General features: G+C 38.4%; 1 protein-coding gene across 1 annotated transcript in view; it reads right to left on the bottom strand.

Moving 5' to 3' along the window:
- The window catches only part of LOC126252303 (uncharacterized), a 259042-nt gene that overhangs the window by 5162 nt on the left and 229444 nt on the right, over positions 1-24436 (bottom strand). The window contains exon 10 of the mRNA XM_049953185.1: positions 15240-15446. Coding sequence (XP_049809142.1) covers positions 15240-15446 — 207 coding nt within the window. The remainder of the gene's footprint in view (positions 1-15239; positions 15447-24436) is intronic.

Raw genomic sequence — 24436 nt, 5'->3', positions numbered from 1 at the left:
AAACGCTTTTAAGTCTAAACTGAAGAGTTTCCTCATGGCTCACTCCTATTCTGTCAAGGAGCTCCTGGAAGAGCTGAAAAATTAAGCAAATTCCAGAGTTACATTGTTGATTTTCTTTATTTAACCTTACGAATTGTCACCTGAATACGTTTCTTGCATTTCATTTTATCTGTTTCTACTATCGTGTTATAATTTCATGTATTTACTTGTTCCATGACCATGGAGATTTCTCCTTAATTTGGTCCCACGGAACAATAAATAAACTGTGTGCAGATCGCCATGCCACATGAGTGCTATGTGTGTATGATATGTAGTGTGAGCTGCACGGACTGTGTAGTTGTACCATGAACTTTCAGGCTGAACTAGAAATACATTAAGGCACTTTTTCACTGTGAATTGATATTCAGAACATTGATCTTGAGTGTGCAATGATCCGACTGCCCATGATTACTTTGACCATACGGTAACTATTGTGAACAATGTAGGCCGTTTGGAGCATACCACAGATTCTTAAATCAAATTACAATGTACTTTGCTAATGCATGTGTTACATCTTACAGCTACAGTGTTGGCGCTTTCTGTGTGATGTGTAGAGGATGGTAACACCACGATCAGATGGCCAATCATGAGTCATGAGACTGTTGTTACTTCTTTTGTTTTGTAATTGAAGTTACCATATGTTTTATTTTATCATGATAACACATATGTTGATAATCAGCGAGAATGCTGTTTATAATTTATTTTATTTCATAAATAAAGATAGCTGATTTTGTTTGTCTGGTAGGAATTTTGAATTTATATTATGTACAGCTAGTGATATTAAGGTTTCATACTTCTGAAATTTTTATGGATGTTATATATTCCATGATTTAATCTGATGCGATTATGATAGTCACTACATGTAACTTTTTGAATGGAAGATTGTGGTTTATTACAGTTTCCTTTCTTTGCTTTCAAGATAGAAAGTTTCAACATTTCATAAGCTGTTGGTTATTATGGATTTTAAGGTTGGTTAGTTATTTGTGTATTTATCAGTATGTTCTTTATCTGAGGGCATATTTTAGAAGTTTTCATGACTGATGTTAACTCATATTGAGTCCATTTAATTTGCAAGGTGAAGTCATACAGTGGTGTTTTGAACAGGGGCTCCTTGGAACAAAAAGAACATGTAGAAATGTTTGTGCATATGGTCCTTGTTGCTAGAAAGGACTGTTCAGATGGACTTTCAAATGTGTTGCACAGAAAAGAGGGATCCACATCTCTCATTTTAGTATACAAAAATGTACATAGTTGGTTTGCTGTTAGTAGTTACACTATTTGAAGATGACATTTCTGTGGATCAGCAAATGTTCTAATACTTTTAACTCATTGGAATTACCTGTGGCAAGACACTCTGTTATAGATTGGAGGATCTTCTGCAGAGAAGTTCATGTTTGCAGAGGAGATCATCTTGGTGGTGTAGGAAAAGTAGTTGAGATGTATCAAAAGTTTGGAGGCACAAATTTCATATGGGAAAGCTTGTAACTGGCAGGTGGGTCTTTCATGGAGTAAAAAGATGTAGCAATAAGTGCTTTTTAAAAGTGTTATCTATAAGAACAAAGCATATTCTTCTGGGAGTTCTGAGAAAGTATGTATTCCCTGGAAATGCTGTTATTTCTGATTGCTTCACTTCAGATTAGTGCCTGAACAGTGAAGAATTTGTTCATCTTTCTGTTAATCATAGTCTACATTTCAAAGACCCTAATCAGGCATGCATACCAACAGCACTGGTCTGCCATAAAAAGGCAATTTCAGAGCCATATTAAATGCAAGTGCACTTTGAATTCATACTTATTTGAATACATGTGAAGAAGGCAGTCAAGCCAAGAGAAAGACTTTTTTTGTAGTTTTCTTCAGACCGTCAAAAGAATTTTCTCTTTATTCCAATTCCCTTTTGCCTCATTTTTTAAATTTATTTACAAAATTATTATGTTTTTATATTTTCTAGGAAGCTGGTATCCACAAACCTAATAGTACAGCTGCAATTCACTCTTTTGCTTGTCAAATATACTTTGCTGTTTTTTTATGACTGTCATAATTTATGAGTAGTGGTTAGGCAGAAAGCAAATAGCACAGCTTCAATTGCTGCAACTGAAGTGAGCAGCAGTTATATGTTAATGTCAAAGTGCATCAACAGGAGAGGTGTACTGACTTTTTAGTATCGCAGGCTGCAAAACCCTTACTGTGACTGTGTAACAGCCAGAAGTTCAAAAATATCATGTTGTGAGACAAGTTATTATTCTTAACTGGGATTCCGCTGCCCCCAGACTGGGCTCCAAAGAACTAAGTTCTAAAAGAGCCCAATCCCTCCATTTTGAGAGCAAATGAAAGTCAAGTTAAAAAATGAAAAAAATGCAAGAAGAAATGGTAAGTAGTGGGCCACCATCAGGTCAACGGCGAGCCACACATGTCCCTACTTGCAGTGTCACATATTTCTATTTCACAGAAAGCAGGCCACAATGCATATTTTTTTTATGAAACGAAACAAACGATGATGGCAGTCTCCATTTCCCATGATTCATCACGTTGTTACCAACATCTATAAGTCACACAAAATCTGGCAACACTGTAACTAAACTTTTACCCATTTTGCACAACCATTATCCTTCATCACAGTGCTCATTACTGTGAATAAGTACTATTCATTGCAATAATGCTAATGTCTACAGTCTTCATTTTTCATTCACTTTTATTGCACATATGTGAATAGTCTGTGGGCCTTCGCATGTTGTCTTGTTCTTGTACCAAGTGGGTTATTACCCTATGTTAGGAAAATATGTGCATTGTGCATGGTCTGCCATTAAGCTAAAAGGCAGTAACGAATCCCAAATAAACAATGTATTCTTACTGGTGAAGTACCTTGGCGGAGGGACATTTTTTGATTTGGTAAATGTGTGATTATTTGTGTTTATGCAAATGCTAAGAGTCATAGTTTTATGGTTTTCTGAGTCTTGCTTGTGTGTTTGGTACAGATTAGTAGCTGTTTCAACTTGTGTGACCATAATATTAAATTAATCCTGAGGAAAGTTAAATATTATTGGGTTCTGTTTACTCCAAACTTGGTCTCAGTTCTATCATTCAACTTTTGTACTCCAACTTCCTTCCTATCAACTTCATTTCTCACACTGCCTCTCCTCGTTTTCCCTAATAAAACTACATAGTAATTTCATTCCACTTGCATGAATTCTACTCTCCTTTCTTCTTATTTTTGTCCAGGTCTCTGATGCATATGTCAATATTAGTGCAAAGTATGTCTTGTACAGCACACCCTTACGCTTCATTGGCACCTCTTTTACTCAAAGCCCCTCACGCACTGGTAAAATGCATTGCTCTGTTGTATGCTTTGCTAATTTCTACCACCATCCTTGCAGTCTGCAGTATCCCGCTTCCTAAATATTTAAAGTTGTCCACAATTTCTATTTCCTGTCTTAATATTAATTTGTCCTTTCCCCTTCTCTGTCTCCTCTGGTTACCACCATAGTCTTACTTTTCTCCCCACTGCATTTTATGACATGTTTCTAGATTTTTTTTTTCATTTGGTATGCGTAGCTGTTCTTGTACATCCTTACAGTTGGGTTCCTGACAAACACACTTCCTTTTCTCAGCTTTGTAACTTTCATAAATCTATCACTTCTTTCAATTTGGGTCTGCACATACCTGATTTTGAGTTACACTGCTTGAAGGATTTCAGCTGTTTGTTTCCCAGCTTCCTTTCTCTCCAAGGTTTAGTGTAGCTTTTCTCTGTGGACACTATTATATGCCTTCACTATCCTCTCCAAGTATTTTTGCTATGTGTGATAGGAATGAGATCTCTTGACAGTTATTGCATACATTTCTGCCTCCCTTCTTGAACATTGGAATTATTATTCCCTTTCCCCATTCTTCAAGCAAAAATTTCTGAATCCATATGCATATTATCCCAGTAGGTGAAGCTGCCTTATGATTATTAACAGTCAGTAGTTTGTCCAAGTACATGCTGTCTTTTCACTATCTCCTCTTGTTGCACCATTATCTCTCCACTTTTCCCATTTCATCAACTCTGTGTAATTGCCTTCCTTCCCCTTACTCCTTTTAAGTCCATACAGCATTGTTTTACTCCCAGTAACATCTTTTCCAATTCTCCTGTGAATTCCTCCCAACTTTTCCTCATTTATTCTGCTGCCACTTTCTTACATTTCTTTTTGCTTTCCTTGAATTTACTCTAACTTTCTTTTTTTTTGGTCTCTGTTCCATTCTTGCCACGCTTTTAACTTTTCTTTTATTGCTTTCTTCACATGCTCATTCCACCATGGTGTCTCCGTATCCTTTGGCCTTTCAGACATTCTGCCACAGGTGTCTTCTGCAGAGCATACAAATGTCTCTTTGAACTTACCCCATTCCTCTTCCACACTCTCACACTCAGTACTTGCCATTAGTCAGGATTTCTCTTCTGCATGCGACTCTCCCACCTGCTGACGTCCTCCATTTCTTTCAGAACTTAGATATGCATCCTGATATGCAGTTACCTAATGATACAGAAACTACTTCTGGTATTTTTCCCCAAAATGAATTTCTTATCGAGTCATTTTGTGTAAGCTTCAGGAAAGTACTTTTCTGTAAAGCCACAGTGTAAATAGCTTTCATCGTACTTGTGGTTCGGTGTTGGTTTATGTTTTCTAATGGCCATCAATTTCTGCGGTAAATCCATTTTTGTCAACACTACACAGATGTTTGTTTTATCAATCAGTTTTCTCACTATAATTTTACTTTATTTTTAATTTTACTTTTCTAATTTTACTTATATACGCATCTGTTTTGTTTGGATGTACACCTGAAATTTCCTTGTGTGCAACTGTCCGGAAACCCCTGCTCTAGATGGCCCATGAATAGGTTGGCATAGGATGGTGCCATGTAGATGTGTATTGCTGTACCACAAATTTGTTTGTAGGTGATGAAGACATAATTGAGGGTGCCCCCCATGAACCATGGACCCTGCCATTGATGGGGAGGCTTGCGTGCCTCAGCGATACAGATAGCCGTACTGTAGGTGCAACCACAATGGACAGGTATCTGTTGAGATGCCCGACAAACGTGTGGTTCCTGAAAAGGGGCAGCAGCCTTTTCAGTAGTTGCAGGGGCAACAGTCTGAATGATTGACTGATCTGGCCATGTAACACTAACCAAAACGGCCTTTCTGTGCTGGTACTGCGAACAGCTGAAAGCAAGGGGAAACTACAGCCGTAATTTTTCCCGAGGGCATGCAGCTTTACTATATGGTTAAATGATGATGGTGTCCTCTTGGGTAAAATATTCCAGAGGTAAAACAGTCCCCCATTCGGATCTCCAGGCAGGGACTACTCAAAAGGGCATCGTTATCAGGAGAAAGAAAACTGGCGTTCTTCGGGTCAGAGCGTAGAATGTAAGATCCCATAATCGGTCAGGTAAGATAGAAAATTTAAAAAGGGAAATGGATAGGTTAAAAGTAGATATGGTGGGAATTAAGGAAGTTTGGTGGCAGGAGGAACAAAACTTTTGGTCAGGTGAATACAGGGTTATAAATACAAAATCAAATAGGAGTAATGCAGGAGTAGGTTTAATAACGAATAAAATGATAGGAATGCGGGTAAGCTACTACAAACAGCATAGTGAATGCATTATTGTGGCCAACATAGACATGAAGCCCACGCCTACTAGCTCTGGAGATGACGAAGAAATTGATGAAATGTATGATGAGATAAAAGAAGTTATTCAGATAGTGAAGGGAGAAGAAAATTTAATAGTCATGGGTGACTGTAATTTGATAGTAGTAAAAGGGAGAGAATAGGAAATGTAGTAGGTGAAGATGATTTGCGGGGTAAGAAATGAAAGAGGAAGCCGCCTGGTAGAATTTTGCACAGAGCATAACTTAATCATAGCTAACACTTGGTTCCAGAATCATGAATGATGAAGGATGTATACATGGAAGAAGCATTGAGATACTAGAAGGTATCAGATAGATTATATAATCGTAAGACAGAGTTTAGGAACCAGGTTTTAAATTGTAAGACATTTCCAGGGGCAGATGTAGACTCTGACCACAACTATTGGTTATGAACTGTAGATTTAAAACTGAAGAAACTGCAAAGAGGTGGGAATTTAAGGAGATTGGACCTGGAGAAACTGAAAGAACCAGAGGTTTAAGAGACTTCAGGGAGAGCATAAGGGAACGACTGACAGGAACAGTGGAGAGAAATATGGTAGAAGAAGAATGCGTAGCTTTGAGAGATAAAATAATGAAGGCAGCAGAGGATCAAGTAGGTAAAAAGCCGAGGGCTAGTAGAAATCCTTGGGTAATGGAAGAGATACTGAATTTAATTGATGAAAGGAGAAAACATAAAAATGCAGTAAATGAAGCAAATGTCTCAAAAATGAGATCGACAGGAAGTGCAAAATGGCTAAGCAGGGATGGCTTGAGGACAGATTTAAGGATGTAGAGACATATATTACTATGGGTTCAAAAATGGTTCAAATGGCTCTGAGCACTATGGGACTTAACATCTGAGGTCATCAGTCCCCTAGACTTTGAATTACTTAAACCTAACTAACCTAAGAACATCACACACATCCATGCCCGAGGCAGGATTCGAACCTGCGACCGTAGTGGTCGCACGGTTCCAGACTAAAGGGCCTAGAACCGCACGGCCAATTACTATGGGTAAGATAGATACTGCCTGTAGGAAAATTAAAGAAACCTTTGTAGAAAAGATAACCACTTGTATGAATATCAAGAGCTCAGATGGAAAACCAGTTCTAAGCGAAGAAGAGAAAGCAGGAAGGTGGAAGGAGTTTATAGAGGGTCCATACAAGGGCGGTGTACTCGAGGGCAATTTTATGGAAATGAAAGAGGGCATAAGTGAAGATGAAATGGGAGATGTGATACTGCATGAAGAATTTGACAGAGCACTGAAAGACCTAAGTTGAAACAAGGCCCCGGGAGTAGACAACAATCCATTAGAACTACTGATAGCCTTAGGAGAGCCAGCTATGACAAAACTTGACCATCTGGTGAGTAAGATGTATGAGACAGGCGAAATGCCCTCAGACTTCAAGAAGAATATAATAATTCCAATCCCAAAGACAGCAGGTGTTGACATGTATGAAAATTACCGAATTATCAGTTTAATAAGTCACGGCTGCAAATTACTTACACGAATTCTTTACAGATGAATAGAAAAACTTGTAGAAGCTGAGCTTGGGGAAGATCAGTTCGGTTTCCATAGAAATGTTGGAACACGTGAGGCAATACTGACCCTATGACTTACCTTAGAAGATAGGTTAAGGAAGAGCAAACCTACATTTCTAGCATATGTAGACTTAGAGAAAGCTTTTGACAAGGTTGACTGGAATATTGTCTTTCAAATTCTGAAGGTGGCAGGGGTAAAGTACAAGGAGTGAAAGGCTACCTACTATTTGTAAGGAAACCAGATGGCAGTTATAAGAGTTAAGGGGCATGAAAGGGAAGCAACAGTTGGAAAGGGAGTGAGACAGGGTTGTAGCCTACCCCCGATGTTATTCAATATGTATACTGAGCAAGCAGTAAAGGAAACAAAAGAAATATTTGGAGTAGAAATTAAAATCCATGGAGAAGAAATAAAAACTTTGAGGTTTGGTCCACCTCCAGTTGATAATCCGATGTCCACATGTGTAACAATGAGGCACAGTATCAACAAGGTTGCATTTGCTGCAGAGGTTACTGTCACTTACACTGATGGTAAAGAGACTCTCATTAGTGCTGCTGATGTTATTGACTACCTTGTACCACGCTGCTCTCACGTCAGACGAAAGAACATTATTGACTACCTTGTACCACGCTGCTCTCACGTCAGACGAAAGAACATCACTACTGATGTTTTTCCAGACCACATTCTATGCTATCCCAACATATTTAGTTTCTATATCAAGGACAGCAATGGACCTGGAAGAGCAGTTGAACAGAATGGACAGTGTCTTTAAAAGCCGATATAAGATGAACATCAACAAAATCAGAATGAGGATAATGGAATGTAGTCTAATTAAATCAGGTGAGGCTAAGGGCATTAGATTAGCAAATGAGACACTGAAAGTAATAGAGGAGTTCTGCTATTTGGAGAACAACTTAACTGATGACTGTCGAAGTAGAGAAGACTGGCAATATAGACTAGCAATGGCAAGAAAAGCATTTCTGAAGAAGAAATTTGCTAACATCGAGTACATATTTAAGTGTCAGGAAGTCTTTTCTAAAAGTATTTGCATGGAGTGTAGCCATGTATGGAAGTGAAACATGGACGATAAATAGTTTGGACAAGAAGAGAATAGAAGCTTTCGAAATGTGGTGCTACAGAAGAATGCTGAAGATTAGATGGTTAGATCACGTAACTAATGAGGATGTACTAAATAGAATTGGGGAGAAGAGGAATTGGTAGTACAACTTGACTAGAAGAAGGGATCGGTTAATAGGACACGTTCTGTGGCATCAAGGGAAAAACATCAGTAGTGATGGAGGGAAGCGTGGGTAAAAATTGTAGAGGGAGACCAAGGGATGAGTACACTAAGCAGATTCAAAAGGATGTAGGTTGCAGTAGTTACTCAGATATGAAGAAGCTTATACAGGATAGAGTTGCATGGAAAGCTGCATCAAACCAGTCTCTGTACTGAAGACCAGAACAACACATCTCCTACATTTATTTGTTAATCAATATGTTTTCTTTCTTCGACTGTGTACTGTTTTAAGGATAATGTGCATATTGAACAGAACTGTATTTGACATATTGAAAAAAAGTTTTTGGTATTCTCTGAAGATTTTTTTCTCATGATTGGGAAACAGGGCAACATCTGATCTTGACAATCAATTCCACCCATTCCCTTATTGTATTCAAGGATGCATTTAGGCTTCATCTTTTGTAACTAACTGTTCATCTATGTGTTCAACCACCTCTATATCTTTGTGTTTTGTTGATATTGCACTTCATGCTTGTCTTTTCATCTCAGAGCCAACATATTATTACAGATTCTCCATAAACAGACTCCTTTCTTTAACAATTATTTTTGAATGTTTTTGGGCATATTTTGCCTGTTGCTGCACACTGTCCTGATAACATTTGCGTTCACCTGGAGTAATTTTAAAAAGAGTTTGGGGAAGGAGTACCTGTTGTCAAGAAATGAACTATATCTTTTGTTCAGTATGGAGTTTGACAAGTTTATGACAGCATTCTTTGATGAGCTATTATTCCTATCAGTTTTGTTCTAGCCATTACATATTTTGAAACCATAACAATAACTGGTACTTCCCTCACATAGTTCATAAAATTTTAATCCAAATCACACTCTTTTTGATGTATTAAATTGTTTATATGCTAAGCCTCCTTTATATTTCCATCAAGGACTTGTCTATACCAACATTTTAATGTGGTGTGTAACATACTTTCAGTTTCTCATTCAACAGGTTGATGATAGGTCTTATCTTCCAAAGCCAGCCAATGCTGTCAACAGTTTCATTATCGAAAAAACTTAAGAATCTCAAAATTTGTTCATGTCTTAAGAGCATTACTTTTCAAACACAGTGTTTCTGCTACTGGCCTTTTAGACTAATACATTTGAATATTCGGTTTTCTGACTAGAGCCATTAAAATACACAGTGCATAGTAGTTCTCACAGTGCATAGTAGGCCTTCATCTTGTCGCAAGTACAAGGATACCATATGTCATCCATTTTCCATTTTATTTTATTTCATCCCCCCCACCGCCCATTCATTGTTATCTGTTGTGTGAAGAGATTTGTTTCCGTAAAAAGTATTTCCCAAATATATCAGAAAATAGTTCTCATAATCTTGAGTGCTCACTTTGAATTCAAACAAATGCTTTTATGCAACCAACGAATCTCAAAATATTTTCAAATGATTCGTGTGTTTTTTGCTTCCTGTCAAGTCCGTGATACACATGATTTGCATGTTGAATTTTCCTCTTTACTATCGTCATCTACAATTAAACATTTTGCACGCCTTCTATTTCCTATAATTATGTCACTGGATTAATCATCACAACTTACTTGTAAATGCTAAATTATAGACATCGCACAGGGGAGTGTATTAGGTAAAATTCTTCTTCTTATTTATGTTGTTGATTTCCTACAGAGTGTCAGATGTGGAGGAAAAATAATGTTTGGGGATGACAGTAATGTAGTGATCACAGCTAAAACTCCAACACAGTGACAGAAGAGTCTAATGCAGCTCTCACAGATGTCCACAACTGGTCATTGAAAAATAAAGTATCTTTAAATGTAAACAAAACTAAGTACTTCTGGTGGAATAAAAACACAATGATGCTAGATTAAAGATTAATCATAATTTATTATAACAGATACTAAATTCTTATGGGTGAAGGTAGACTGCCAGTGGAAATGGACAAAACATACGGAGGTTTTGGCAAACAGAATATCCACGACTTGATATGCTCTGCAAACACTTACTCCAATGTACAACATCTCATGCCTCAAAGTATGGTATTTTTAATACACTACTGGCCATTAAAATTGCTACACCATGAAGATGACATGCTACAGATGCAAAATTTAACTGACAGGAAGAAGATGCTGTGATATGCAAATGATTAGCTTTTCAGAGCATTCACACAAGGTTCGCGCCAGTGGCGACACCTACAACGTGCTGACATGAGGAAAGTTTCCAACCGATTTCTCATACACAAACAGCGGTTGACCGGCATTGCCTGGTGAAACGTTGTTGTGATGCCTCGTGTAAGGAGGAGAAATGCATACCATCATGTTTCCGACTTTGATAAAGGTCGGATTGTAGCCTATCGCGATTGTGGTTTATCCTATTGCGACATTGCTGATCGTGTTGGTCAAGATCCAATGACTGTTAGCTGAATATGGAATCGGTTAGTTCAGGAGGGTAATATGGAACGCCGTGCTGGATCCCAACGGCCTCGTATCACTAGCAGTCGAGATGACAGGCATCTTATCCGCATGGCTGTAACGGATCGTGCAGCCATGTCTCGATCCCTGAGTCAAAAGATGGGGACGCTTGCAAGACAACAACCATCTGCACGAACAGTTCAACGACGTTTGCAGCAGCATGGACTATCAGCTCGGAGACCGTGGCTGCGGTTACCCTTAATGCTGCCTCAGACAGGAGTGCCTGCAATGGTGTACTCAACGACGAACCTGGGTGCGCGAATGGCAAAACGTCATTTTTTCGGATGAATCCAGCTTCTGTTTACAGCATCACGATGGTCGCATCCGTGTTTGGCGGCATCGCGGTAAACGCACATTGGATGCGTGTATTCGTCATCACCATACTGGAGTATCACCCAGCATGATGGTATGGGGTGCCATTGGTTACACGTCTCGGTCACCTCTTGTTCGCACTGATGGCACTTCGAACAGTGGACGTTACATTTCATATGTGTTACGAACCATGGCTCTACCCTTCATTTGATCCCTGCGAAACCCTGCATTCCAGCAGGATAATGCATGACTGCATGTTGCAGGTCCTGTACGGGCCTTTCTGGATACAGAAAATGTTCGACTGCTGCCCTGGCCAGCACATTCTCCAGATCTCTCATCAACTGAAAACGTCTGGTCAATGGTGGCCAAGCAACTGGCTCGTCACAATATGCCAGTCACTACTCTAGATGAACTGTGGTATCATGTTGAAGCTGCATGAGCAGCTGTACCTGTATACGCCATCCAAGCTCTGTTTGACTCAATGCCCAAGCGTATCAAGGCAGTTATTATGGCCAGAGGTGGTTGTTCTGGGTATTGATTTCTCAGGATCTATGCACCGACATTGCGTGAAAATGTAATCACATGTCAGTTCTAGTATAATATATTTGTCCAAAGAATACCCGTTTTTCATCTGCATTTCTTCTTGGTGTAGCAATTTTAATGGCCAGTAGTGTATATAAATTCACTCTTCAGTTATCTTGTATTGGGGAACAAGTGCTGGGAACATATAAATGATTTTCAAGATACAGAAAAGGGCTGTTTGGATAACAACACATATAGTAGTGACAACAGGGACCATTGCACTGAATTTAACAAAAGGCTAGAAATTCTACTGTCCCATATGAACGTATCTTCCGGACTGTAATGTTCATTAAAATGAAACATCACCTGTACACTACAAAACTGTTCAGTGCATGACAACGAAATTAGATCCAGCCACTACTTATACTTAAACAGAAAAAACACGAAGTACAGTATAATATACTTAATAAGGGTCTAAAACTATACAATGAACTGCCACAGGAAATGGAAGGTGTAAATGAACTCCATGTCCTTAGCAGAAGACTAAAAACATATTTATTAAGTAAAGCCTGCTACATTGTGAATGAATATTTGAAACAACTGTAGACAGCCACTTATTATTCATGAATACCCTGGTGCTAAGCAATGGTAAATGGCCTAATTGTAAGTATTGTAAGAATAATTATGAGAATGGTAAAAATTGCATGAATCTACACTATGTGATCAAAAGTATCCAGACATCTGCCTGAAAATGACTTACGAGTTCGTGGCACCCAGCATCGGTAATGCTGAAATTCAATATGGTGCTGCCCCACCCTTAGTCTTGATGACAGCTTCCACTCTCGCAGGCATACATTCAGTCAGGTGCTGGAAGGTTTCTTGGGGAATGGCAGCTCATTCTTCATGGGAGTCATGCACTGAGGAGAGCTATCGATGTAGGTAGGTGAGGCCTGGCACGAAGTCGGTGTTCCAAAACATCCCAAATGTGTTCTACAGGATTCAGGTCAGGATGCTGTGCAGGCCAGTCCATTACAGGGATGTTATTGTCATGTAACCACTCTACCACAGGCCATGCATTATGAACAGGTGCTCGATCATATTGAAAGATGCAGTCAGCATTCCCAAATTTCTATTCAGCAGTGGGAAGCAAGAAGATGCTTAAAACATCAATGTAGGCATGTGCTGTGATAGTGCCACACAAAACAACAATGGGTGCAAGCCCCCCCCCCCCTCCCCTCCATGAAAAACACGTCCACACCATAACACTACTGCCTCCAAATTTTACTGTTGGCACTACACAAGCTGGCAGATGATGTTCACCGGGCATTTGCCAAACCCACACCCTGCCATCAGATCGCTACATAGTGTACCGTGATTCATCAGTCCACACAACGTTTTTCCACTGTTGAATCTTCCAATGTTTATGCTCCTTACACCAAGCGAGGCATTGTTTGGCATTTACCGGCGTGATGTGTGGCTTATGAGCAGACGCTTGACCACAAAATCCAAGTTCACTCACCTCCTGCCTTACTGTCATTGTACTTGCAGTGGATGCTGATGCAGTTTGGAATTCCTGTGCGATGGTCTGGATAGATGTCTGTATATAACACATTACGACCATCTTCAACTGTCGGCAGTCTCTGTCAGTCAACAGAAAAAGTCGGTCTGTACACTTTTGTGCTGTACATGTCCCATCACATTTCCACTTCACTATCACATCAGAAGCAGTGGACCTAGGGATGCTTAGGAGTGTGGAAATCTCATGTACAGACGTATGAGACAAGTGACACCCAATCACCTGACCACATTTGAAGTCTGTGAGTTCCACGGAGTGCCCCATTCTGATCTCTCACAATGTCTAATGACTACTGAGGTCGCTGAGATGAAGTACCTGGTGGTAGGCGGCAGCACAATGCACCTAACATGAGAAAAATCTGTTTTGGGGATTGTCCAGATACTTTTGACCACATAGTGTATGTGTGTTTAATAAGAAACAGTGTACCAACAACTGATGACATCCATACAGTTTGTATTGTTCTATGGGTGATTAAATATGTCTGTCAGTCAGTCAGTCAACTGAAGTAGCTTTGACAATGGGAAAACTGAGGAATTTCAAGTACAAATTATTATAATATCTGCACTATTAATCACGTTTGACACCTCTGTCTTCCACCTATTCCTAATATAAAGAAATTTGTGGCTGGAGTCTAATGAAGTCCACTGCAAAAATGACTCTCTGGAAACATTTACATGTTTCCATCAGAGAAGTTTAGAACTCCCAGTTCCAGTCCAAATAATTGGACTACTCTGTTTGGAATTTTTGAGCGAGCCGTGTGTAGTGGCAGCAGTAAAATTTGGAGGTGGTGGTGTTATGGTGTGGTTGTGTTTTTCATGGCGGGGGCTTGCACCCCTTGTTGTTTTGTGTGACACTATCACAGAACAGCCTACATCAATGTTTTAAGCATCTTCTTCCTTCCCATTGTTGAAGAGCAATTCAGGGATGGTGGCTGCATCTTTCAACACCATTGAGCGCATGTTCATAATGCACGGCCTGTGGTGGAGTGGTTACATGACAATTCATTTGTGTAATGGACTGGCCTGCACAGAGTTCTGACCTGAATCCTATAGAACACCTTTGGGATGTTTTGGAACGCCAACTTCGTGCAAGTCCTCACCGATCGACATCAGTACCTCTCCTCAGTGCATGACTCCCACGAAGAATGAGCTGCCATTCCTCAAGAAACCTTCCAGCACCTTGACTGAATGTATGCCTGCGAGAGTGGAAGCTGTCATCAAGGCTAAGGGTGGGTCAACACCATATTGAATTCCACCATTACCGATGGAGAGGGCCACGAACTTGTAAGTCATTTTCAGGCAGGTGTCCAGATACTTTTGATCACATAGTGTATCTGTATATGAAGTGAGAGGGGCACACAACAACAACAACAACAACAACAACAACAGTGTGACAACAACAACAGTGGTGGCAACAACAAAAGCAACATTGGTACTACACTCATTCCAGAATGCACCATGTGGTCGCTCACAAGAAAGGACATGAATTTATACTTTTAACTCTTCTTAACTGCTGAGTAATAAGCAAGAAAAGAAAAATTGAAGGAAAAGTAATGAAAAAAAGTGTGATTTCGGATTTAGAATTTTGAGTTAAATGTGCATGAGTAAAAACAGAAACTATCAGCTGATGCTGACACTAATGAAGACACTAATAACAGAAAAAGCTGACTATAGATTAATGGTGTTAGAAAGAATGCAGATTATATTTAAAACAGTCATAAAAACTACAGGAAGAAGGAAAGATAAAAATATATAAAAGGATAATAAAAATAACTGAGATGAGCTCGACAAAGGAAAAAGTGCATCTTTAGATGCATTAAATATAGGATTATGTTTATGCATGTGAACTGGTTTGTGTGTTGTACCTGTTTGGTAATGGCAGCTGCTGCTTGCGAGCCCGGTTGCTCTTCTAGCAGGGTGGCAACATGCCGCAACTCGGCAGCAATCTGTTTCCTCAACTGCTCCGCTGCCCCCTCCATGTCCAGCATCTTGGTCCTGCTGCCACATTCCAACTGCTCACTGTACGTTTCCAGAGCCATGCGCACTGCTTCCATCTGCTGCTCTGACCCCATCTGCTAAGCCGTGCACAACCAAGAAGTGTGCAGGTGCACAAATGAGTCTTAGAAAACTCTTTCACACATGAAAGTCTGATCTAAGTTTTTAATGTATTACATCTTGAAATCATAAGACAGCTTATATGAACAATGACCATGCTACAATGCTAATGATACACTGTCAGTCTGTTATATCTTATGTTAGCTGTAAATAAAAAGGTATGGAAAAACATACAAATATAGCTAGAAAATTTAAGACATGAATAGCTTGTGCTGTTATTTCAGTTAGGGGTACATGAATTTTCAATCATCAATGTTTGTTCATTATTGTGTAATGATTCACCAAAGTAAAGTGTTTTTGTGGGGCTTTTGATTCATGTTATTTCTGAACAATGCTTCATAAAGGTGTCTTACTCTCAATGCATGTAACAGTCAAAGAGCTCCAGAAATATGGTAAACCTAATGATTCACATGTTGGTATTTACACATCAACGGCACTCAAACAACTACTATGCCCCGTTATTATGTCAAAGTGCAGGAAAATTCAATGTGTGCTTTGTCTTGCAAAATTCAAATTCATGAAAGTCATATGAGATAAATATCATAAAGTTACACAAGTATCCTCCTCCTCCTCCTCCTCCTCCTCCTCCCCCCCTCCTCCTCCCCCCCTCCTCCTCCTCCTCTTTAAAACATATGTTAGTGAGACTACCAGCTTAAATTTTTTTTTTTGCATACAAATTTAAATTAAAGGGCCAAAAAGTGAATGAACATCTGGTTTACTATCAAACATGACAGTTGTTAGCCTTCCCCCTTGCCCCCACCCCCACCACCTTGTTTATGCTGATTGTGAAATTTTGTATACCAAATAAAACTAAAAAGCTAATCAAGTGTCACAGAAGTCATGAAAAAATACATAACAACACTTGAAAAAACATATTAAAATACACATAACACTACAAAACTGACGACTTAAAATATGGCTGTTAAGTCTGAGGAACCTACTAATCATACTCCAACACTTTTTCTCAAAGTTGCAGGTGCCCTCTGAAATTCAAACTGAGTACTCTTTTTCCAATATGAGCTTTACATAAGCCATAAACACTGCACACTCTTGCTGGAATAGTATTAGTTCATACATAAAGGTAATTTAGGAGCACTTATTTAGTGGCTGGAGGAATCCATGTTACGATTGAGTAGCTTTACTGAAAATAATTAACCGTCCCAGTGAGGAAACACTTATTCCGACTACCACACGCCACTATGCCACAATAGTGAGGTCACTTTGTGAAGGAGGACATTAAATTAGGCTAGAATAGAAGGTCTGATGATAAGCAGTTAAGACAAGAAGACGACAATAGAAGCTTTCGAAATGTGGTGCTACAGAAGAACGCCGAAGATTAGATGATTATATCGTGTAACAAATGAGGAGAATTGAGAAGAAAAAAAATTTTGTGGCATAACTTGATTAAAAGAAGGGACAAGTTGATAGGGCACCTTCTGAATTTGTTTCTCTGGGGGAGGGGAATGGCGGGGGTGTACACACTGGATTGCTTGTTAGTGCTCTCACAAAGCTGGACCTAATGAGGAATCTCAAAGCTTAAATGTATCTCACTTGCCAAAGTATCACATGTATGCCTGCTTCATATGTGCTGACTATCACTTAGTCAACAGGTATTGGGAGCACATCTGGGATAAACCAGGTAACAATCAAGTTTTTATCCCTCTTCTTGGGCCCATAATTGCAATCTGGCACATAATTGAAGTGCTGGGTAAAATGGTATAAAACTTATTTTAAAAATTAAATCCTTAAATTACTCTCCTTGTGATACTGAAAAAAAGCTACATTAATTCTGTGCCTTTTGAAATATCAAGAGGGCAGTTAGCTCCATCACTGAGCAAGTAATAGATTCAGGGCCACAAAATGAACCTCTAGATCTTGCTTCACATGAATCCCAAATTACTTCATGGTGCCAATTGTATGCTGGAGTAAGCAGTTGTTGTTGTTGTTGTTGTTGTTTTTGTTGTCGCATCGTGATCTTAAGTTCAAAATCTCATTTGATGCATCCCTCCATCTCTGTACAACAACCGTTACCTATGTCCAGTGTTTGAATCTGCTTACTGTATTCATCCCTTGGTCTCTATCATTTTCCCCCACATTTACTTCCATTGACAAATTAATGATTTGTTCATGACTCAAGGTATTTCCTATCAATGAGTCAACCTGTACCATATATTTTGACTTAGTACTTCTGCATTAGTTATTCAATCTGTCCACCTAATCTTCAGCATTTTTCTGCAGCACCACATTTTGAAAGCTTCTGTTCTCTTCATTTCTGAACTGTTTATTGTCTGGTTGCACTTCCATAGAGGACTACGCTCCAAGGGAATACCTTATAAAAATAATAGTTAAATTTATACTCAGTGCACAGATTGAATACCATTGAGGAGACGCTACGACCCTGTGTCATTACCTTCTCGACTGCTGCTTCCCTTTCATGTGCTTTGACTCTTATAACTGCAAATGAGATTTCTGTAAAAGTTGAAAATAACTTTCCACTCTGAATTTTATCTCTGTCACCTGCAGAATTCTGAAGAGTACATTCTGGTCAGTGTTGTCAAAAGCTTTCTCTAAATCTACAAAAGTGATAAATGCAGATTTGCTTTTCTTTAGTCCACTTCCAAGGTAAGTTGCTGGGTCAATATTGCCTCACATGTATCTACATTGGAGTGAGTAGCCAGAAGGAAATTAGTGATTTGGGAGCAGATAGAAGTGAGTGTACCACACACAACATGAGAAGTTGCTGTCAGATGGTTAGAGGTCACTTACCAACCTTAGCTCAAAGGCTGGCTGCAAGTTAGGTCTGTAAGCACCTGTAGTCACATGAATTCCAACACAGCAGAGATGGGCATAATTCAAATAAATTTCTATCTAGATAATTATTCAAACAAGTAAATCATTCAAAAAATTATTTGCAGATCCAAATATCTGCATATACAAATAATAATTTGTTTTTTATTATTCATAATTTTAATAACAAATATGTTAGACTACCACTGCATATTCTTTGTTTACTTCTTGAACACCCCTCTGCCATGTATAAAAAATATGGCTCAGACCAGTTTCTATTTGATAAATAATTCAGTAAAGCTTTATACAACAGAGTGGCTCAGTGACTAAATGGATAAGCTCCAGATTACAATGCTAGAGGGTCTGCAACTTGATCCCATGTTGATTCTGTGATCTTTTTTGTGGCACTTATCACTTTTTTTATCACTAATAATGTGAAGTTAAATTATACCATATTTTGGAGTACGTGTTAAATAGTATGTCATGCTATAACTGGATGGATATGTCGGTAGGAAGGTCTGAGGAAGGCAAGGGTGTACCAACTCCAACAAAACGATGCCCTTGTAAAGCAGTGTGGTGCTCAAACCAACCTTCAGGTTGAGCAAAGCTTTACTTGTTTTACGTTATAACAATTGGTACACAAAAATGCCTTCATATGCGGCATTAGCAGTCAAGATTAATCATGTGATCAAATTTAGCTGATTCAGCACTTGCCCAGTACTTCCTCTTTTCTCTCCCTCTCCTAACATGTTGAAGCACTCTGTGTGGCTAAGCAAAGATGAGAATGCAGCTAACATAGCCCCAAATCTGAAATATCTTTCTTAATTGCACCAGGGTTCATAATCCTATTACATGTGAGTGTATAGCCAATATAATCACAAAGTACTCTTGTGTTTGTTGTATTGCAAAATGGGTGAACAAAGTAATGACTCAGTTGTCAGTAATGATGAATGTCAACAGACTATAGGTTTAAAGTCTCCTGAAATGGCTTTTTTTGTTTTTTGATGAGAAGTTTGAAAAAAGTAGCTGTTGTGTAAACTAATTTAAAAGCAACAAGAAATATATTTATTTTATGAATGGCAAATAACTGTAATAAATTCTTTGGATTTCAAACTTCTTTATTATATACAATCTTGTTATTCACAAATGATGAACAATTGATTTTATTCATGTGAACAAATAACTTTTGAAATACAATCCAATTTATTATTCAAGAACAAAAAATAATAATTTTATATTCATTACTCATCATTGGAATAAATTTTGCCCAACTCTGCCATACAGTGGACACTGTCTATGATCTTTAGATGTATCTGTCTTTCTTATCTACATCCATGTCAGTTTTCATTAAGTTGGCATCACACAAAAGCCTTCTCTATTACCAACATAGGTGGATACTAAATAAATCGAGTGTGGTGTAAATGAAAGCATCCATACTTCTCAATACAGAATTTAAAGTCTGACTGCCCCTCAGCCAACCTCTAGACAGTTATTTGCAACTGCAGGTAGCAGTTTTGGACTTCATTGATCATGAAAAATGAGACAGGTAAAGAAAAATGGGCTCACTGTCCAGATGGTTTTTACTCTGCTGTGACATTTATCCTCTTGTATTGGAAATGTTCATGACATATGGAACTAGGAGATTAGAGCAGCAAACACAAATAGGTGAATAATTCAAATGAACTTGGAGCTTGTATAGACTGATGTCATGTCAGCAGAATAAAGTGGTAGATTATCAGACTATTATTACTAGCACCTAAGATGATGAGAGAAGAAGAACAGTTGAAGTTGATAGGTATGTTAAGTTTCCAACACCCAACATCTTTTTTAACATGTATGTGCCTCCCCTCCCCACCACCACCACCACCACCACACCTCCCACTCACACGCATTCGCACACACATACATACATATGTGACAGAAAATTAGGCTGAATCACTTCCGAAAGCAGCAAACAGATGATTATTAGTCAAAAATGGATGAGCCAACCGTTCTGCAATACACTCAGAAATCTAATCCAAGAGTAAGCACAACCCTTAAAAATTTGAAAACAGTACCATACTCTTCTTCTAGTTCACTGAAATGGATGATAAATCATCAGTTTAATTTACTGTTAGGACTAGTGAAGAATTAATTCTGATGTCATAAGGGGGGCAGGGGCACTTTGTTAATGTCATTTTTTAAAAATTCACACAAAAGTGAATTTGTTAGTCATATTCAGCATACTTTTGTTTTAAATATAATGTTTGATGAGTGGTAGAGTATAAAGCAACCATACTACATTCATACACAGTTACTGCCACCACCAAGTGGTATCTAATCAGCCAGCTGCCAAACTTTTCCTGGGTATGTATGTCACTACGTCTGTTGTCTTTATCACCACCACCACAACCCTCACCAAACTACCACATCCATAATCTTCATTTACTGTAAATACAGACTTCGGTTCAGGTAATCTAACAATTCAGTGAATTCCTGTGTAGTTTAGAAACAAAATTAATGCTCATGGTAAGACTTGTTTGCCTCTGGTTTTTCTGTTTACTGTATTTTCCACCCATTTTACACAAAATTCTAAAATATGTGTACAATATTCAACTGCATGTATGAAATTATAGTTCCAGTTTCTGAAAATACTGTGTTTCTAGCACTGGGTTTGTACATAAGTTTGTAGGATTTTTCCGTAAATTTCATAAATACAACATATAAGTGTAAAAGAGACTTTAGTCACCAATAACATATTCTCCTTCTCTATTTATAACAGTCTGCCAAAGGTGGGGTAACGTTTTGATTCTGCAACTGTAGAAATTGTGTGGTTTTGAGGTGAAGAACTCATCGGGCCATGTTTGGAGCACATTTTCATTTGGAAAGGAAGTTGCTTGAAGGTTGTTCGATAGGGTGTGGAAAAGGTGAAATCTGAAGATGCAAGATCAAGTGAATAAGGTGGGTGCAGAATGACTTCCCAACTCATCTCCTGTACAGTGTTTTTTGTCAGTCTAGCAGAATATGGACGAGTGTTATTGTGGAGTAGCATCACTTCACGCAGTCTTCTCAGTCATTGTTCTCAGACTGTGTCTGCAAGACATCTCAGTTGTTGATAGTAAACATCAGCAGTGATGGTTACACTTGGAGGGAAGCAATTCATAGTACAAAACACCCTGCTGCTATAACAAGATCTTTGTGCGAGGAGTTGCTGGTTTGTTTGGGATCACCATTCCTTTCTTCTCCTTATGTTAACATAAAGACAGTTTCTCACCACCAGTTAAGATATAGGACAGGAATGGTCAGTGTTGTCCATGACCCAGCTGATGATGAGCAGGAAAAGATGCACATATGGCCACCCATTGATTTGTGTGATTTTGGCTTAGAGCATATGTTACTCACACACCCGATTTTTAAACCTTCCCATTGCATGCAAATGTTGCATGATCGTGGAATGATCACAGTTCATTACATTTGCCAGTTCTCGGGTATTCTTATGTACATCACTGTGGCTTAATGCATTTAAACGATCTTCATCAAACCCTGAAGGTCTTCCTCAAAAATGGAGAGTCATTAATGTGGAAATGATCCTCCTTGAAACAAGAAATCCATTTTCTTGCAGTAGTCTGCCCAATGGCATTATCTCCATACATGGCACAAATATTTCTGGCTGCCTCCACTGCTGTCACACTTCTATTGAACTCAAACAGAAGAATATGTTGGAAATGTTCCGATTTCTCCGCTTTGCACTCAGTTTTCTAGCATCCACAATTGCACTCACAGTCTCCAAATGACAAAATGACAATATGTAAACTAAATAGCAACAGTGAACTACAAATAAAAAAATGACAGTCAATAAATAAACCCATAGCAACTGGAATACCAAAATGCAAAACAACAATGCTACAAACTTATGCAGTGACCTAATAAAATCTTGAAGTAGATGAAATATATTACAGCATTGCACAACTGTTTCATTGGCCATATTTATGCCTTGCAGTAATTTCTCATTTTGGATGTGTTTAGTTTTTTTGAAATTCATTTCTTGTACAATTATCATGCAACACTTTTATATTGTTGTTAATGATAAAAAGACTAAATTTTATTAAGTTCCAGCTGTTTTCTGGAATTGAGAGATCCTGAATCAACACACATTCTGAAATTCAGATCTGATTACTTGGGAATGAGAGATACATAATTATTGTCATTGAATGTGCCCAACATTAATAAAGCCTTTTTAATGATTGAAAATCAATTGCAACTGTGCTCATGATAATACACCCTACAATTTCTAATATTAATAGGATCACTAGTGATAGTCAAACAGTACATAACATAAATATTGTGCTTCTGAGTGTTAAGCCAAGTTGTCATTTCCATTTTATGCACAATATTTCGATGACCAACCCAACTGTCTTTCCACCAGTGCTGCAAGTTGCGCTGTCATGAGTACTTGCTACCTGGACTCCAACCACACTAGCTGGGACAGCACATAAAGATGATGACTTGAGGTGATCATCAAAATATTTTGCACAGACTGGAAACAATGATTAGGCTGAACACCCAGAAGTACACTTGTCACACTGAGAAAAGCAGGGATATCATTTTAGATAACTTTTTTTTAGTGGCAAAAGATGAATTTCTTTTTGTGGCATTATGCAAGCATTTCCACATTGATGCACGTGTTTTTATTCTAATATTGGTTGCAATATGTGTCACATTAATAAATTAATGAACGGCTGCAATGTTAATGTTTTTTACACTGTTTGTACAGTTGATATGTTTTTGTGCTGATCATGTAGGAATGTCTTACACCACATTAAGCAACTGCACACAATTACCCATCTCATTTTCCATTATCTGAACCTTAACTCTGAAGTAATTGTAGAGTTTAACAAACTACCTGTACGTAGCATAATACATAAAATAATAAAACATCCCCAAACACAGCCAGAGCTCATAACATTAGGAGTAAACGTCTATCCTGTCAAAGGTTTTTTTTTTTTTTAAATGAAGCCACCTGGAACTTTTGGCAGACAAAAGAAGTATACAGCAGAGCATGGCACACAAACGTAATGCTGTTCCCAGCAAGGGACTGCCCCTCCCTCACATATTCTAAAATCGAATTGCATCCTGCTCTGTCAGACAGATATACATGTGTTACACAAGAACTGTGGGCTGCTGGATGCCCCATGTTGTTTTCTGGTAGTTTGATTATGAATGAGGGAAGGCTTTCACACAGGCTTTGTCAATTCTCTTTTATAAAATATATACAAGTACACTACGTTGATTTACATAAATATAAAAATAATGACTTAATTTTAGAGTTACTAATAGGCAATTATGCCCATTATTGAGGCATTTTTGTAGCCTATTTTTTTTACACTTACAGCAACTAACTGTTAATTGCAAGAGCTGATTTGCATGGATCTGGCTGGCATTGTTTTATGAAGTACAATAGCAGAGATGTATTGTACTTCCACCAAGGAATTCCTGTTCACCAGATTCAAATAATTCAGATGACTCTGAACCAAGTATTTTGGGAAATGGCAGAGATGAAGATGTGGATAACAGTCCAGAAATTACCTGTGCTGAACAATTTGTTATTATTCCAAAGATGAATGTGAGCTGGGTAGTGGTACTGAGCAAAATGCAAGTTTCACAGTTGTGCCTGCATGCCCAGAAGTCGACAATTCTAATGTTTCTGATATGGGTAAACACAGTTACACAACAGGCAACAACAATATAAGCTACAAAGAAAAGACATATGATGATTCAAGTAATTGGAAAGACACAAGACACAAAGGAAAGACACATGACAATTGAAGTGGTTGAGGGCTGTTCTTACATTGGGCTCTACAAATGCACTTCTCATCTTTGACTCTAAACCACTTGAGTATTTTTGGAAATATTTTGACAAAAACTTTTGAATGCAATTTTTAGTAAGACAATACTTTATTTTGTGCATCTGACAATTGTATCAGTGAACCCAAACATGACAGAAATTTATAAGTTCTGTCACATTTTGTCTTCTTATTGACTACTGGTCTCCTTCAGTTTGATGTAACGAAGCTGCAGACACTGTGCTTAAATGTCTGTTTTCAGTAGCTAAATTAATTCTTCCACTTTGTGAACAAATTCTTGTAACACAAATAGCCACTAGTTCAAAATGAACCCAGTT

This window comes from Schistocerca nitens, chromosome 4 (assembly GCF_023898315.1).
Source record: "Schistocerca nitens isolate TAMUIC-IGC-003100 chromosome 4, iqSchNite1.1, whole genome shotgun sequence".
Classification (NCBI taxonomy): Eukaryota; Metazoa; Arthropoda; class Insecta; order Orthoptera; family Acrididae; genus Schistocerca; species Schistocerca nitens.
The sequence above is the reverse complement of the archived record's forward strand: the minus strand, read 5'-3'. Positions and strand labels throughout refer to the sequence as shown.